The sequence below is a fragment of the Montipora foliosa genome, chromosome 10 (assembly GCF_036669935.1).
Source record: "Montipora foliosa isolate CH-2021 chromosome 10, ASM3666993v2, whole genome shotgun sequence".
Taxonomy (NCBI): domain Eukaryota; kingdom Metazoa; phylum Cnidaria; class Anthozoa; order Scleractinia; family Acroporidae; genus Montipora; species Montipora foliosa.
The window spans coordinates 22745797-22764017 of NC_090878.1; the positions used below are offsets into that span (position 1 = coordinate 22745797).

The 18221-nt window shown below is 39.8% G+C and overlaps 1 protein-coding gene across 2 annotated transcripts in view; it reads right to left on the bottom strand.

Moving 5' to 3' along the window:
* The window catches only part of LOC137973830 (uncharacterized), a 64111-nt gene extending 45890 nt beyond the window's left edge, over positions 1–18221 (bottom strand). Inside the window, exons 1-11 of one of the 2 annotated variants that reach the window (XM_068820715.1) lie at positions 17907–18221; positions 17788–17832; positions 14877–14899; positions 13167–13325; positions 10684–10780; positions 9474–9802; positions 8980–9155; positions 8285–8428; positions 6413–6554; positions 4469–4702; positions 607–695 (exon numbers count right to left, since the gene is read on the bottom strand). In XM_068820715.1, the coding sequence (XP_068676816.1) occupies positions 607–695; positions 4469–4702; positions 6413–6554; positions 8285–8428; positions 8980–9155; positions 9474–9802; positions 10684–10780; positions 13167–13323 (1368 nt within the window). In that variant the 5' untranslated portion in view covers positions 13324–13325; positions 14877–14899; positions 17788–17832; positions 17907–18221. Of the gene's footprint in view, positions 1–606; positions 696–4468; positions 4703–6412; positions 6555–8284; positions 8429–8979; positions 9156–9473; positions 9803–10683; positions 10781–13166; positions 13326–14876; positions 14900–17135; positions 17331–17787; positions 17833–17906 lie in introns of those variants that run through there. The other variant, XM_068820714.1, reaches the window with a different exon arrangement.

Sequence of the window (18221 nt, forward strand, 5' to 3'; positions counted from 1 at the left end):
AAACAAAGGAATGGCGGCCATGATGGTGTACCAAACTAATCCTCAGGGAATTGAACTCTATTTTTATGCAAAGACTTTCTTTTGTTTCAGTAATGCAATATGGCTTTTGGTCACGTGAATAAAAGCGCTCCATTTGCAAAACTTAAGCTAAGTGTTACAGGTCCGCCTGTAGGGTGAATGTGGCTACTTTTTTTTTTTTTTGACGTTAATTGTCTTATGCCCCGTTCACACCAAACCTTAAGCATGTTTTAAAGATGTCATCATCATTATTATCATTATTATTATTATCATTATGATTATTATTATTATTATTATAATTATTATTGTTATTATTATTATTATTATTATTATCATGTTTAATGCCAGATAATGGGGTCCAGTTTAGGAGTAAAAGTTTAACAGCACCTGCTGTCGCTTTTAACAAACGTGAAGTAACCATTTTTTAATCACTTTCTCGTTGACGTGGCGTCAAAAATCTTAAACGTTTTATTAACCTTTTCTTGACTGTTTCGGTTTAAAAATATGACCTTTTATCGCAGGAGTAAAAACCTTCAATTCAGTGTAGTGTTAATATCGACCATTCTATTGACTTTTTTTCTCTTTTACCTTGGCTACGTTCCCTCGGGCACCTTTGGCAGCGACGAAAAGCTGATTATACGCCAACTGGAGAGCTTTCCCAGTGAATGTCCATCCACCTACAAGCCAAACATTTTCAGTCAATTATATCATTGTGAATGTAAAGACAAGAGAGGGAAAACAGATCAGATTGCCAAGTCAATAGAAAGAAGAACAAAGAAACAAAGTACATTATTTATTATTATGTAAAGATTATAGCTATATTTCAAATTCAAACAATACAGCCTAATTGAGGGACCACCAAGAATTTTGTTGGCCCCTTTCACAACTTCGTTTTTATCATGAATTTTGCTCGATGTCACTCTGGACAAGTCCTGATAACACTTTGCCGATTATTGTCTCACTGTCCATTAAAATTGTCTACTGCATCTCCGCAAAACCTGTTTGCACAAATCGTTTGTTTCAAAAATATTTTCCAGTTCCTTTATCGTCTTTTTATACCTCCACCGAGTGCACTTATCACAAGAGGCACAACTCTGACTTTGAAATCAGGTCTTCGCTCACTAGGTTCAAATGCAAGCTGTCTGTAATTTGTTTTTTTCTCAATTCTCTTCTTTTCGATGTTTTAACAATTGCTACTTACTGTTGCGATTTAGTTTTTTATTGCATTGCCTCGCTGGTATTTTCCGCCCCAGTTTTGCTTGCGTTGGCGTTTTACCGGTAATTGTATCAAAGTTAAACAGTACTCAGTTATTACTATTATTATTATTATTATTATTATTATTATTATTATTAGTAGTAGTAGTAGTAGTAGTGACTAGTAAAGCGCAACTGCACGAAAAAATGGATTTTCACCGAATTTGCACAGGGCAAATATATTGCAAACATATGTTTACTCTAAAGCAAACCTGTAGCAAACGTGGTAAATGCCACATTTGCACCATATTTTCACACCTGTGTGAATATAGTAGCAAATGTGGCATTTACCATGTTTGCTACAGGTTTGCTCTAGAGTAAATATATGTTTGCATTATATTTGCTCTGTGCAAATTTGGTGTAAATCCGTTTTTTCGTGCAGTGATATATATACATATTTAAGTGCGCTATTTACAAACTCGTTATAATGAAACAACACCAACAATAATAGTGCTAGAAAAACAAATAAGATAAAAAATCTAAATATAAATACATATATGTACAAACATTGATACGACTATCACCCGGTTAAAACTCTAGTGAATGAATGGGTCTTAAGTTTCTTCTTAAATGACTCGATGGACTGATTAACATTCTTAATTACTAATGGTAACGAATTCCATAGGGCGGGTGCCGCTGAAGAAAATGCTCGATCCCCTAAGGTTCTCTTAGATTTAAATGTGTAACTAGATGGGGGCAAAACAGAGATAAGCTCACTAAGGTGCAGAGGTGCTAGCCCCTTAAGAACTATAAAAGTTATCAAAAGTGACTTAAATTCAATACGAGAGTGGACTATATCCTAAAAGAAACATATTCGACGAATACATGGAGGTAATTCGTATGAAAAGATTCTATCTCTGGCCTAACCGTCCATTTTCATCATGTCCAAGTTTGCAAGGCATGCTTAAATAATTGCGATAAACATTGTAAAGGGGATTGTTGCGTTTAAGCTTCAACATCGTATTTGTGGGACATAACAAAACGATGACTTTATTCGGTAACGCGGCTTGACGGCAATTCACGGATGCACAAACTCCGTCTTCAAAGAACCGTCTAACAATGAAAGACAATTCAATACAGAATATAAACTCAGAACCGATCAATCAGCAAGAATGTCTCACACATGGTGTTATGATCAGGTGACCATTCGGCACCAAGGGGGGGTAGGGGTGCGCTAACAACTACCCCTAACAGTATTTACATCGATAAAAGGGAGTTTAAGCAGGGACAAAGGCGACGTCGATGAAAACGTCACTCCAAGATATAACTTAGCACTACCGGAGGTATTTCGTGATTATTCCATCTTGTTCACCTTGTACATCACGGACGAACTGTCTTGTAATTGGATGGGTACGCACGAGTTTCAAGTAAAAAATTGAAAATGAGTGGTTCATCGTTCACTATTCTCACGTTGCCGTCAAAACCTAAAATTTGCTGATTTCACGTTGTTGTTTCGTGGGCTACGGCCAAAAATGCACGGAAATTCGTGCTGCACGTGCAGCACAATTATATGTTTCCTTTTTTTAACCAATAATATTCTTGCTCTGTGGCGTTGTAGTTGCCGTAGCCGTCGTCTTTGCTTAAACTCCCTTAAGTTGACATTAGCATTCTCTTAGGTTTTCACTATCGACGCAAGCATAAGCACAAGAAGCATACGCAAATTCGGTAGCTTGTACTTTATTAGAGCCTTTTGTTCGAACAGTAGACAGTAATTAACAAGTAAATGCGCCTGCGTGTGTTGCTTGTGCTCATGCTTGCGTCGCTAGTGAAAACCAGGCCTAACTGGAATTCTCGTCACTGCTTAAGTTAATTGCCTTGAAAATAACGTACTATCCACATCTTTTTCAAACTTGGCACAATTGATATTCATTCCCAGGACATTCAAAAAATGCAATAAAAAGATGGGCTCACCGTGCTTGTTTTCGCGCTGTATGCCCCTTATTCTAAGTGTTTTTTACCATATTACGCGAGAAGCGTTCGAAACTAGATCAATCGGAAAAATTGTTATGTAGCAAAAGCTACTGAATATTACTGAAAACTTGAACCTACTTGTTTGTCCGGGCTATAATCTTTAAGTAAAGTGATTTCAAATTGCTCGATTTTGAAAAGAACTGCAAGCAAATTTGACCGCTACAGTCATCACCCTGCACTCAGTGTCGGTCTCCAAATATTTATATGTAAATACTACAACTTCTACTATCCAACTTTTTTCTCCTTAAACTATGTTTCCCGTGTACTTATTACGAGTAGATAAAGCCATTTAAAATGGGGGGTCACCGTGCTCGTTTTTTCGCAACACGATGACCGTGCTCGTTTTTTCGCAACACGATGATGAATGGTGGCAAAGGGGCAATTTCATCTTCAAAATGATCATTTTCCGCGAAAGGACTTGGGCGAGTTCCAAAACAACACCTTCTTAACCGAGAAGAGTTATCATGATTGCACTTAAAAAATCTTGAACCGCAAAAGCGGCCTTTGTTGCCTCTCTTCAGATGGTCGGCGTGAAACGGCGCGAACTCCGAAGTCGCAATGTTATGCGCATTATGAGGTAAGCGGTGCAAAACAAGGGAATCACCTTAAGTTTCATTGAGGAAAAGAGTTACGGGGTCATTTTTCTTGTGCACCTAGAGACACAAGGGATTCCAAAGTTACAGAGAAGAGTTTAGAGGACTTGCAATCATTTAAATTCGTTTTGCAGTCTACCTTGGGCGAGAGAAGGAGTAGGACAGTTTACTGGACACAAATTATGTTATTGTGTTGAGCTTCACGAGGTGTACGTGTCTCGTTAAGTCTAGATGTCAACAAACTTCACGTTAGTGTTCCTTTTTCCTTCAAAAATTCTTACTTTTTTGGCTCTGCTTTTGACTATTTCTTTTCAAAAATTTACAAGGTGAACAATGACAATATTTTCATTTTTTAACTTGATGCACGACTACAAGCTACTGTTTACAGAGTATTTGCACCTCTCATTCTACAAAGCCAAGAAAAATGTCTCTTGTGCCACTTCATCAATTTTGCGTAAGGAAAAAAAGAGATTCTCATTGAATTGTAAGCCTTTGAAATGATTTTGATTGCAGACGATGTACCTCTTGGCCAAAGAAACTTTGTAGAAGCACGGGGAAAGCAGAAACAAGAGAAAGTTTAGTGTTTTTGTTCGCTTCAGACAAGCAAATAAAAAAACGAAAAAATACGATACCTGCATGTTTGATGCTGTTTACCCTTTGGGCAAACGACGCGGACGTTTTGTATTGACTGAGTGTAATGTCCAGCTGAGCACCCGTGCTATATGTAATCACACCAAACTGAGCGGCATTGGGACCAAACTCAAAATGGTCAGCTAAATCTTTGACAAAGTTTTTTTGTCGCTCAAAGTCTGCTTTGCTTACGCTGCCAGACTCGTCCATAAGAATACCAATATCCACCTTGCAAACTGCAAGAAAAAGCTTCAAAAGTTACAATTCACCCGGTAATCCTATTTACCAAACACCAATAATCGTATGGGCAAAATTAAAGGGATTATGTTAAGTGGAATTTTGCTATTTAACGATCCGCTATTACTAGTTTGAAAGAGCTGGGACGAGGAGAAAATGACGTCAAAGACTCACTAGTTTAAGGCTGGTTTCCATATGATCGCAGACGATCGCAAACGATCGCAGAGCCGGCTGCAGCCATACATTTCGGTCAGCAGAAATGTCAAATGTACACGCGCGTTGTGCTCGCGGCAAAATCTTAGCAAACAACATAGCGGACATCGAGGAGGAAATTTTGCGCAAGCAAATTTACTTCTTCTTTTAGTCCTGAAGCGACGGCATCGTCAGCTTCAAAAGCGAAGGAAACATCGGTTTTGAGTTCGAGAAATATTCATGAAGAGACAAAAACTTGGGGCTTTCCACACACTGCTGAGAGAACTTCGTGTTTCTGACAGAACAGTAACGAACATAAACGAACATTCAGGCTTTGTTGCTAAGAAGCGTTGAATCATTTGAGTCAGAATTAAAATTATCATGGGATACGTTTCGATCGCAGATTGCAGAACTTTGGTTTCCATATGATCGCAGGATCGCAAACGATCGCAGACGATCGCAGAAGATCGCAGAAGATCGCAGAAGATAGAACATGGTTCTATCTTCTGCGCTCGTCTGCGATCACGATCGCAAACGATCGCAGAACTTTCTGCGATCTACGATCTGCGATTCGCGATCGTCTGCGATCATATGGAAACCAGCCTTTAAGAATGCAATGAGTGTGTGTGCACGCGACTGAATTAATATGCAGCACGGGAGTTTGGGGGTTCCAGGCTTTTAAACTCGTGTTTTGCATATATAACAAGCTGCAGTTACTCGCTGTAATTTTAAGCTGGTGAGGAAATGACGTCACGTTCCCTAGATCCCTAGATCCAACCCTCTGGGTCCAATCGGTCAGTTTTGAACGTGAGTAATGGCGGACTGTGAAATCCAAAACTCAACATTTTGCCAGTCACATGTTAAGAAAACACACTTTCAAAATCTGAAGAAAAAAAAAGAACCGCTTTTTTTTACCATAGTAGCAATATAAGTGGTCATTAATTTGGCCCCTTTTACAGAAGATGAATAACCCCAAAGGCGCATTATGCATCCAGAAGGGTTATGTCTGCAATATAAACGCCGCAATTATTATTTTGAAATTCAAAACACGTGATTTTATAGACTTCGCTTCAATTCTGTCAAATACCCTATAGGCAGTCTTTTGGGGGTTTTTGAGTTATCACAAGGCCGGGGCACGATTTTCTATTGCACCTCAATACAACACAGTAATATCGACAATACATATATCATTGGTCACTCCTCATAGGGGCTTTTCAGTCCCAATGAAACACAATCAACGAAACGACAAAACAAAACGACTACAGCAGTTTTAAGAATCCCAACTAGTCGAAGGCAAACTAGTTGGCTGCTTTACAAGTACAGCCTAGAAATTGAGCTAGGGCCTACCAAGGAGCAAATTAAACAAGTGGCCAGAACGGGTCTTGAACCCGAGATTCCAGGATCTCAAGGCAAGCACCCTAACCACTGGGCCTCAAGTTTCAAAGTTTATTTAAAGTGCTATCATTTATGGTATTAATCGAGACATTAGAGACACCAAAAAAGTTTCACCAACGTACCTGTCAAGCAGCCATAAAGCTCCATTCTCATAGAGATATGTCCCTGCCAGGTTTTCGGATGAACCCTGACAAAACGGGCTGTTATACTGGGTACAATATTGTGTTTAACAACTGTGTTTTTGTCACTGTTTCCTTTGAACACCTAGAAGGTAAATGGAGGGATTATTACTTTGTTAGTGAACGAATGAATGAATGAACGAACGAATGAAGGAAGGAAGAAAGGAAGGAAGGAAGGAAGGAAGGAAGAAAGGAAGGAAAGAAGGTAAGAACGAAGGAAGGAAGGAGGGAGGAAGGAAGGAAGGAAGGAAGGAAGGAAGGAAGGAAGGAGGGAGGAAGGAAGGAAGGAAGGAAAGAAGGTAAGAAGGGAGGAAGGAAGGAAGGAGGAAGGAAGGAAGGAGAGAGGAAGGAAGGAAAGAAGGAAGGAAGAAAGGAACGAAGGGAGGAAAGAAGGTAAGAACGAAGGAAGGAAGGAGGAAGGAAGGAAGAAAACACGCAAGGAATTAAAAAGAAAGGGAGGAAAGAAGGAAGGAAGGGGGGAAAGAAGGAAGGAATGAAGGAAGGAAGGAAGGAATGAATGAAAGAAGGAAGGAAGGGATGGATGGATGGATGGATAAGTTTAATAACGTGAAAGTATTTAGCTCTTAAAAAACTAATTCTGGGTACTATTTAAAGCTACTGCAATGGTAAATACCTTGAGCACGAAAATATGGAAAAAAAGGCAACGTGAACACAAATCAACATTATTGGGCATATTAACTGCAGCGTACCAAAATCGGAAGTCAATTTTATATGGCATAATTTAAAACATATGGCATGCGCACGTATTCAACATTATGGGAATAGATTAAAAAAAGAGAAAGAAGTGGTCTTGTTAGCCTCCCACGCAGTCGTTTTTAGGGGAGTCGTATTTCACCTCCCCACTCAAATGCCTGCTTACCTGAAACTAACATTCCTTTCCCGTAGTTTAACCAATCAAATTTTACCTACTTTATTCTGGAAGAAGATCTAACAGACAGAGCAACTTAAGCGGTAAATTAAAGAGTAAATAACATGACAGTTATAAAATAAAATAAATTCCCATCGCTAGGCAATGGCTGGATCGAGATTGGCCAGGACGCCTCGCAGGTCAAATTGTGGGGAAGTAAAGTTTCTTTCTGTATGGAGAGTTGTAGAGAGCGCAATAAATCTACGTTTTTTTTTTTTCCTTTTTTTTTTTTTTAATATGTGCTCCTAAGGAGAAACCATCGCAGTGGCTAAGCCCAAGTGCCCTTTCCTCACTTATCTTCCGCAAGCTGTATGGTGATGGGGACAAAGACAAACCCTCGCATTGGATCATATATGTACACCTACTCATCCCCACAGTGGTCGGCCGGAGTTACTGCTACATAGGCGTCTTGTTAATTACTCAAACATTACGAAATGCATCAGTTTAACAGGTTTTTGCCTTGAGGAGGAGGCACAACGGTAACATGATCCGAGAAGTAATTAACTCTTCAACGGCGAAAGCACGACGAGGCCGGTGCTCAAAATCGAGGACAGTGTCCCTTTAACGGCGCTATGAAATAGACACGAAACAGCACTTCAACCGTCACGAAAAATCCTCTCGAATTCGCCCTTGTCACATGGTGGACGTATTGTCCCGGGAGACCAAAAAAGCTTTGTTTTACCACGCCAAGCCTCGCAGTGGAAACCATGGGTGTGAGGCTTGGCGTTGTAAAACAAAGTTTTTTTGGTCTCCAGGGACAATATGGCCGCCGTGTGACAAGGGTGAATGTTAAGGGATCGCATGCAAGAATTACAGGAATATTAAGCCTCTACAAGCTAAGCCAAAAACACATAAAATGAATTCCAAATTAGCAAATCATAACAAACCTTCTGTTGCCCACCGACAGTATACACGGTGAATTTGGCGCCATCTTCGCTATAGCTTAAGGTAAAACTAGAGACCCATTGGTTGTAATCAGCTCGTCCTTGGGTAGCGATGGCAGTAATGTCTACAGGACGCTGAAATGCAGCCTAAAGAGAAATAATGGTTTACAGTTTCAATGAGCATGACTCAAAAAAACTATTGTCTTTGCTGCCTGTGGGTATGCCAAATTTGCAACATTTTTCTTGGAAACAATAAAACGAGGATGAAAAAAATAAGGACTGTGAGAGCGTTAAAATATATAGAGAGCATACTTCAGCTGAATATCCGAACTGTAAGCCTGTTAAAAGTAATAGGGAGCTACGTTAACACCACCGAAATGTCATTTTCAAAAAAAAAAAACCTTTTGAGCGATAAAACCAATTCAATGCCCGTTCACGATCCTTCTCTACGTTGTGCAATATTCATTGGTAATATAACATACAATAGGCCATTGTTTCCATTTCATGTCTACCTCCTCTTCAAAGCGAGTCTAAGTGCAATTTCCCTTTCAGTTAACGTCACGATCATCTACGTTACTATTACTGATATGGTTTGGAGAGACATCTTAATGGAACACGCGTCGACTCTGTAACACTCTTTCGTTTCTCAATTCCCATATCATTATATAGTTCCTAATATGTTAATTTACACCCCTGACCTGAAGCCATTGATTGGTGTCGGTGTACCTTGCACACCAGGCACCAGGGTATGAAAACTGCTTTGGCGTGTAAAGCCGTCCTCTCCAAGCCGCGTGGGTGTCACTCCATTCTGACGATGCCTTCATTTGACTGTTTTTCACCCAACCGCTTTGCAGTCCAAGTGGCTTATCACAACCTTGGATGTATAAAAGAAAAAATAAAGCGATTCTTCATTCATTTAACATTCACAAGCGGCTAGGCAGTGTGGCAGTGACGCTTGCACTTTAGCTGGACAATTCAAGCAATTGCCCCACTAAAGTGCGAGGATCACTTTTCTCGTTTGTCTATAAACCGCACTTCAACTATACACATTGATTTCTTTCCAAGAATAGCTTAGGTATGAGTGAAGATCAGAAAATGATCTCCAGGAAGTTTGGCTGCTAAATGACAAAAAACCTTCCATGACTGCCTATTCATGAATACTCCTTAAGAAAAAAGGAAATGGGCTGCTTACTTCCACCGATCATTGGTAAGTCTCCGAAAACCGTCAATTGCCGTCTGCAATATAAGCCCTTAGCGTTCCTTTGCCTGGTCCCAATCCACTTCGCTTCAGATGCAATTCCGTTAATTTTTATATTAACACTGTTTGCACGGTACGCAAAAGCCGCTGGCCACTTTCTATCATCGAACCCTGCTGTTTGCCAGTTTCGTACGTTTTGATTTGTGCATTTCCACGAAGCGTCTGTAACAATACCGTTGCCGAACGATGCAAGGAAACCTCCGGGGCCACCATTATTTTTAACGTAGACTGCAACGGTTTGAAGATTGGCTGGAAAGTAGAATCTGTAAAAACAACAAGGCTGAAGGTCAAGGTCGAATCAGTTAATGCTTCAGATCATGTCAACCTTATTAAATTGTATTATCACGGCAGATTATCCGTTACCTAACCGGTAAGCCTTGTAGGAGAGCATCGACTACCGTGCGAGAGATGGTGTGTTCGGCAAACTCCGACAAGGCCAACACCCAATCTGAGAACCTGCTACCTTTTTACTAAGATACTTACACACATCAATCGACCACTCCCCATCGGCTTTTCCGGGCAAATGAAATGCCTTTTTTTTTCAAGAATCCCAAAGAGATGGTGGAAAACCAGTTGAGTATTGACACGTACGGCTGAGACGTTTGAAACAGAGGCAACCAGGGTGAAATTCAAGGAGTGGTTAGAACGGGTCTTGAACACGGGATGTCCGAATCTCAAAGAAAACGTCCTAATCGTTGGGCCGCACTGTCTCTTCATCTGAAAATGGTTCGACTTTCAAGTTTTCTTTGACAAGCTCAATAAATCGAATGGCCCTAATCACAACACACCCTTGTTCATTGAATTCGGTCGGAAATCAAAGAACCTACACGCTTTCCGCAGATAGTAAGACACGGTCCAATCCGGCAATTATTACAGAATGGGCATTATATCTCAGATAGGTGCATGCGGTCATGTAGAGAAACATGCATAGCCTGAAGTCACGGACAGTTTTTTCCAAGCGCTGGAAATACAAATACAGTTCCAGAGGCAAATTATTTTTTTCAGGAGCGTCAAGAATAGAATGCGTTCAATGAGGCCACTAAAACATAAAATAGCTAAAAGTCAAGGAGACTGTTAGCCCGCGCCGGCGCGGGACTAAAAGCAAATTGGCAACATTGGCTTACGGAAGGAACATCATTCTAACCGGGTAGGAGATTTCCATTTTCCATTGTCTTTTCCAAGGTAACGGCCATTTCCGTAAACCCATGTCTGGTCATCTCCACTGATTACGCCTTCCATTCCTGTCAATAAAGAAAAAACCGTGTTTCCAAATAGCCCACTTTTGATATATTAAAATTCAGTCCTATTCCCCAGAGCCTCGAGATGGTGCCGTTTGTTTAGAACTGAATTTTACTATATCAAACGTGGGCTATTTCATGACCATGATTTTGTCCGTTTCGCTCAAAATCAGGTTTTGAAATCGTTTTCCCAAAAAGCCCGCTTTTTCGTGGCTTTGAAAAGTGGAAAAACTGACCATAGTTTGGCTTACGACTAAGCAAGGGAGGAGAATGGTTTGAATACCGGGTTGACGTTAAAATAGCCCATTTCCGAGTTGCTGCATGCCGCAGTTTCAAAGCGAGTCCTGGTGCACAACCATTCAAATGGAAATAAGTTGCGTATTCTTGTGTAACTCAAAGTCATTTCCCTTACAATAGTTGAGCACCAAGACTCACTTCGAAACCGAGACAAACAGCAACTCGGAAATGGCGTATTGCCATGCATGCAGAATGGATCTTTGAAAACAGCGGTGAAAAAGTCTATGCGTTAAGAAGAAACAAAACGAGAGAATCTATCTGGAAACAGGTAAATAAAACTGTTATTGAAACAATCAAGATACAAAACTTTGAAGATTGATTGCAAAGGTGCTATCATCGAAATCACATTTCTAGCGACAACCCTAGAATACCTGATCGGGAGTCCATGGGTAGTTGCAATGCTCTTAGTCACATCAAGGTAACCAAGGCAACCACTGGCTGTGGGAGCCAAAGCAAGTCGTGCGCCACCTACCTACCTCACGAGTATGTCTACGAGAACTGCTCCCACGCTCTGCACGTACGTTTTACATTTTGGTACATTACCTCGCGCAGTTCTCTTCCTGATGACAATGCCAAATAATCAAATTTGAGGTTATGTGGAAAACTAAATAATACTAAATTGTCAGTTTTCTCTCCAAACACATATACTATTCATTCCAATTTTATTTTTGGAAAGGTCATACACACTGTCCATGTCGAATGACTTGGACTAATCACGAAAGGATTTCGAGAGGTTTTCAAGTGACGTCATCTCGGCCATGTTGGTGGACGAAAAGAAAAGATCTCTCATTAGCTTCTTTTGTTCGTCCACGAGAAGTCGTACATTTCTCTATTGTTATTGGTGTCCCTAGAGGTTGGTTGAAAACGTCCTATTTCTATATAAAAAGTCATAGCCGATGCCGTCCTTGCTTCGGATATGACCAGGAATGCACCTAATTAGATGCAGGCAGATTTCAATAAGCGTCTTTTCCCCAACCTCCACATCACAAGTGTCTCCGAATACATACACCTTATTTAATGGTTAAACATATAATACGCGCGGATATTTGCGAGTTTGCGTATTATTTTTAATGACCACGCGTATTATATGTAAAAGCATCCAATAAGGGATTTATTATTCCACTATTAAGCCATTTTCTAGTAGTTTGGCTTCTTCCTGCATTGACGAAGAATCGTATCGATTGCATAATGAGGTGCGTGCGAATGACGAAAACAACACAGTCACACGAAACCATTCAAATGTCCTTTATTTGTTTGACTGGATACACAAAATGCCGAGTGACAAACGATGACAAGCTAAATTCTCAGGCTTTGCATAGATGAAAAACTCCGTTCCGTCCGTATTTGCTCTGTTCTAAACCTGTCAAACCGGGACACAGTGTTCTACTTTTAAATCCAATCTTAAAACTTATCTTTTTAAATTAGCTTTTAATATCTCTTAGATATTAAATATGTTTGTATATTTCTGAAAATTTGTATTAATAGTTTTTAGGTTATTTATTGTTGTAATGCGCTTTTGATCACCTAGCATGTTAAAAAGCGCACTATAAATGAATAAATTATTATTATTGTTATTATTATTATTATTATTATTATTATTATTATTATTATTATTATTATTATTATTATTATTATTACCGTCTCATATTTGGCGCGTTAAATAATTCTCTTGATAGTGGAATAATAAAGACAATTAAAAGTGTCCCCAAATGCTGTATTTACCATAAGATAAAAATAACGCTACCCTTTACTCTTACCTTAATGTTGGAAATAGGTAGCGCAAGCAGGCAGTGCCTTCGGCTTTTTCAGTAGTATAGGCACGCACACGTCTTACCTCCGTGTGTGTTTTGCCTGCCCGCCATTGTTATGTGATTTGATATAAAGCTGTTCCAGTTCCTTTGTTGTGTGGGTCGTTCCTTTCCTGTCTTTTCAACATTGGCGTAGAAAAGTTAAAGGACAAAATTGGGCGTGCACCTAATTAGGTGCATTTCTCGACATGCATTCTATGCTTTTAATTAGTTCTCAAATACCTCGAAGAGGGCTTTGAGTCCAGTCGTAAAGTTAATTAAAAGTGTTCTTTTCACTTCAATACCTTTACAATGTCCATACTGTCTATCCTTATCATAGTTTGGCGACAGACTGCACCAGGGTTTTCTGCCACTGACAGAGGTACATGCGCTATAGGTTGTTCCCCTGAAGACGAAAGGGAAAACGCAGCACTTGTTGTCCTCAGTTTTCATCTTGCACATGGCTTTGCAAAGCAAAGGAAAAGAATTAAGAAGTAAGAAGGTTAATATACACAAAAAAGAAAGACATCTTTCAGGCAACACAACATTTTTTATTCCCTGCTCTTATCCATTTACTTGTCACGTGATTTCCCAGAATACCACAACAACCCGCTACCCCGAACAGAAAGTGATCCTACCACCAAACAGGAAGTGGTCGAGTGAACATTTATGAGACCTGAAACAAAAACTGATATCGTATGTAGCTATACATGGGATATATCATAATTAAGTAAAGTAAGATCCTCCGGGTGAGTGTAGTACTGAGAAGGACTGTTTGAGATGACATTTACAGTGTTATCTCAAACAGTCCTTCTCAGGACTACACCCACCCGGACGATCGTATTTTACTTAATTATGATAATTTATGACTCCTGGGCTCACACCGGCCATTACGATACGGGATATATTTTTGGAACGTATTCCTCCTTATAGCTTAAAAAAGACATCATGATACCTTTACCATTACTGTTCCCGTTAAAAGAAAGAAGGAATCAACAGAATTCAAGAATATTTAGGAAAGCCAAGTAGAGTACTGCACGACTGATAAAACAAGAGGCCACTTTGAAAAATACCATAATACCCTTTGATTTGCATAAGCATAGCTTCCAGTTTCTCTCGGGACTTTCAATGATCCCAAGAGAAAATAGAAAAAACAATACTAAAGCAAAATTTTGAAGGGCGAACAAAGTATACTATGGTATATTTGAAAGTGGGCTTTATGCTCGAAATTAGTAGAATAATTACAAGTTAATCTTTTTGTCTGAACCTTTATTTTTAACAAAAAAAGAAAAAGACCTTTTCTGAGAACAGGATTCAAAGTCTACAACTAGGACATGTGTGGTTCAAAATGTGTGAATCGTTCGTGTTCAAGGTATTGGAGTCACACTTCACTGATTCGCTTGTCTACGGGGTCCCGCTTTACAATACGTGTTTTTCTCGAAAAAAATGCCGGAATAAAAAGACATTTCACTTCCTAGACCCGTTTAATTAATTTGACCTGACTCAGACCTATGTACAGAAAGCTCTTTTGAGCAAGGACTGAAACAGGGAAATTCTGTTTGAGGTTCGCCGAATTATTCGGCGGAAAGATTCGGTCGATTGTCGGAATTGGGTCGGCCGAGTTCAGGCGACGATACTTTGAAACCATGCAATCTTTGTATACATGATAGTCATGCGATGTTGTATTTTCGCGTGCCGGCATGCTGAACATTTGTTCTACAAATGTTAAACTCGATCAAATTTTGACATGTGCACTTCACAGGGCTCAATAATCACTGCTCTTATGCGATTGGACGAGAGCTTTGTGTTCATTATTTTCTTCCATCTTTCTGGATGGAGTAATATATCGGTTATTTGAGTAAGGTTAATTAACAATATTTGCTTTGCTTCCTTAGTTCTTCGCCCTGCCCACAATTAGCAAACCCAAGGGTATCCCGAAAATTTAAAAGAACTATCGCTGACTACAAAACAAACGAAATGAATAGAGGGCAAGAAAAGAGTTCTCAACATCCTACCTTCACCGCTAGCATCGGAAAAGCTGCAAAAGGAGAAAAGAAATGAATGTCTTGAAACAATCTTAACTGGGATTCAGTTTCGCATCTGAATTAACAGGCCTTTACCATCCTCGGAGGTGGTCAGTTGGGAAGGGTCGAATAAATCACGGGCAAAATTAATCGGAAATGGTGAAAGTTTATCAGAAGAACCCCGATCGTCTTGTCCTTGGTGGAACCTCCCTGGGATGTCACATCACACTCTTAATAAGGCCCTCCCTCCTTTAAATATTTTCTTGTGTTCCCTTGTTCCCCCAATTACTTTCAAACTTGTTCCCAGCTCATCCCTAAAATTTTTTTAAATTGATTTTGTTCCCTTGTGCCCTAAAATATTTTGACATTGTTCCCATGTCCCCCAGTTCAAATTAGCCATCTTCCTTATTCCCCAAAATTCCCTTGGAGGGCGTCCTTAGTTTCCGAGGATGGCTGCTTGGTTATTCTATGACGGGAAATTTCATGAGACCAGCTACAATATATAGAAAGGTTGCGGCAAGTAAGCTAACGAATTGGCCCCAAAATAAACTCATTGATTGAATAAATCATCCATTGGGACAAGTCAGTTCTGTTTGAATAACAAGTGTTTTTCGGCAAAGTAAGGCAAGTATATAAGCAATTTGCTATCGTATAATGTTTCCTTGACTATTACCATTAGTCATAGCAATTTTAATCGGGTTTATACCAGTAACAGTTGTTTGTGATTAGGAAATTAATGTAGGAAACCCTCGAAACACTATGCACTAGCTATAACTGTTTCTTCGTAAATGACAGATACCGGAGTTACTTGTGATACTGATAACCAATCGAGTGGAAAACTTTCATTTTATTCCTTTGCCTTTTTAGCGCAAAGAATTTTAAATTTCTTTGTCTTTGGGGAAAAAGGACTACAGTATTCTTGCACTTTTCAGATTCTCCAGAAAATGTCAAAGTAATTGCCAATGACAAGTCAAAGATTACAGCTTGTGCAAATGGCAGGGACGGGGAGCCGGGGGGGGGGGGGGGGGGGGGTTTTCGAGAATGTTGAAAGTACCATTCCCAAGGTTCAAGATTTCTTGGCGGAGAACCTCCCCAGGACCCCCTACAAGTTAGCGTCTCCAGCACTTAGTTGTTAGCCCCATCCTCCCCCAATACAAAAAACGCTCCGCCGTCACTGAATGGAGCGGTAATTAAAACGTTATTTTCCAAGAAAAAGTACTTAACAGTCTATGTTACTTCGGCGAAGTTAGTGGGCTTAAGCAACGGGACCACGACTACAACAACCCCAAGAAACATACACTCGAAGAGAAGTGCATGCTCACCCGTGGCGAGCGGCACGTACCACATTTCGAGTATTTTTCGTTCGTTTTCATCACATATCTGTTTTAAGAGGCCTCAGCCACACAAGAAATTCGAATTAAACTTTAAACAAGCTGTCTCGAGAAAAACTCTACCAAATAACTTTCGAGGATAATTTAATTCTTCCTTTGAAGTTCAAAGTCCTTCAATAGTTAAGGAATAATCAAGAAAGGGCTGCTATATATCTCTGATTTGTTGTAACAAAGCTAAAAGTTTAAGACAAATTTGGTCTAATCAAACCGGCGTCGAGTTGAGAGGCTTGTGTTCCCTTGTTCCCGAAATTACTTCCAAGCTTGTTTCCAGCTTTTTGATCCCTAAAAGGCTTTATTCCCGAGGTCAAACTAGCCATGTTCTTTTGTTCCCCTAAACCCCTGGGAAGCCCCCAGTTGATATATGTATTTCGTCCTGATGAAGGCGTAACTCTCCAAACGCCAGCTTACAAATCTTCAGTCGTACGGTGGCCAATTTCCCTTAATCAACTCGTTTGATAAAAGCAAATTTTCGTGGTACACTCCCCAATGACACAGCACCACGGTTTCTTTTGAACGTATTAGCCCTTCAGTATAAAAGGTAAGCCCATTAGTCATAAGCCGCGTCCCAAAGTCTTGTATACTTTTGAGGGTCGCGAATGAAAAGTAACAATTCAAATAGACACAATTGCATTAAGTAACCCAAATGGAAAGAGACAGAAAGTAGAGCTGATCCTCAGGTACTTAACTCGCGTACTTAACTCGACAGCTTAAGCAATTGTCAATTGTCTATTTTGGAAACACGTTGGAATTGAATACGCGACGACAAAAGCCAAATCCAATCGCTGCCGAAGTCGTCCCATACATGTTATAGACGTTTTAGTAAAACCGAATATCACTTACGTAGCTTTATAGAACTTACCAATGATTTAAGGCACCGAAAGAGACCACCATGAGCAATAATTTGGCCATGCTTGATTCCCTCTTAAGAGTGTCACAAGTCTCAAAATCAGTAAGGCTTAAAGATATATTGCGCTACACCCAGGAGTATTCAATTAAAGGGTTAAGGTTGATTAAAGTTGATTTTTTGTTCTCTCAGTAAAGCAATAAGCTCGGAATAAATCGGCTAACTTTCCCTTGTTTGCTTAAAGTTGCTTGGTGACAAAACCAGTCTCAATTCTATTCGCCTGCTGTTGAAATAACTAATGACAATGGAGGTCGCCATGTTAGTTTTTCGCAATGTGAATACAGACATGTTTGGATAGCATGGCCATTGAACAGAAATCGAGTAGTTTTGTTTAAACTATTGGAAACTCAGCTGGACAAATGGACCTTCCACATCGCACCAAACAAAGTTTTATTTAAAAAAGCTGAAGAATAGAAATTGATTATTTGAAATCTGACGTTAGCTCTTCATCAGACTGGTTTTTCTTTTACAAACTTGTTTTTGATGATGCCAAACTTCCCGTATTCTGCCCATTCCCTGACGCCACACAAAGGTCTTTAGAACGTTACCCACTCACATGTAGTGAAAGTTCTATTCAATGCTCACGCAAGATTCAAACCAAACTTACGTTCAACCTTTGTAGCCAGAAGAACATCGGAAGGCGATTACTAAACTTTAAGAAAAAATATATATTAAAAACAAGCATGAAATGACCATGAAATGACAAATGTATTGCAGAATCTCAACCTTTCTGGTTAAGCTGGCTTTTTTCCATGCTGTATCGCGTTTTCAAACAGAATGCACTGCGCAGCGACCACAGAGCTTCGCTCTTTGGAGAAGCCTTGCTTTGAGCAAGAGTCACAAAACACAGTGACAACGACTATCGACCTCTCGAACGTAAATTTAGTCTGTCGGAAATCACATCCCTTACTTTACAAGATTACTATTTGGGATTAGGTCTACCAAGAAAGTGAACGCGGATTGCGAGCTGAGAGAGTTAAGTGGTTAAAGAAAGGTTGTTCTCAATCAAAGGAATTGTCATGGATTCTTTGATAAGGGAGT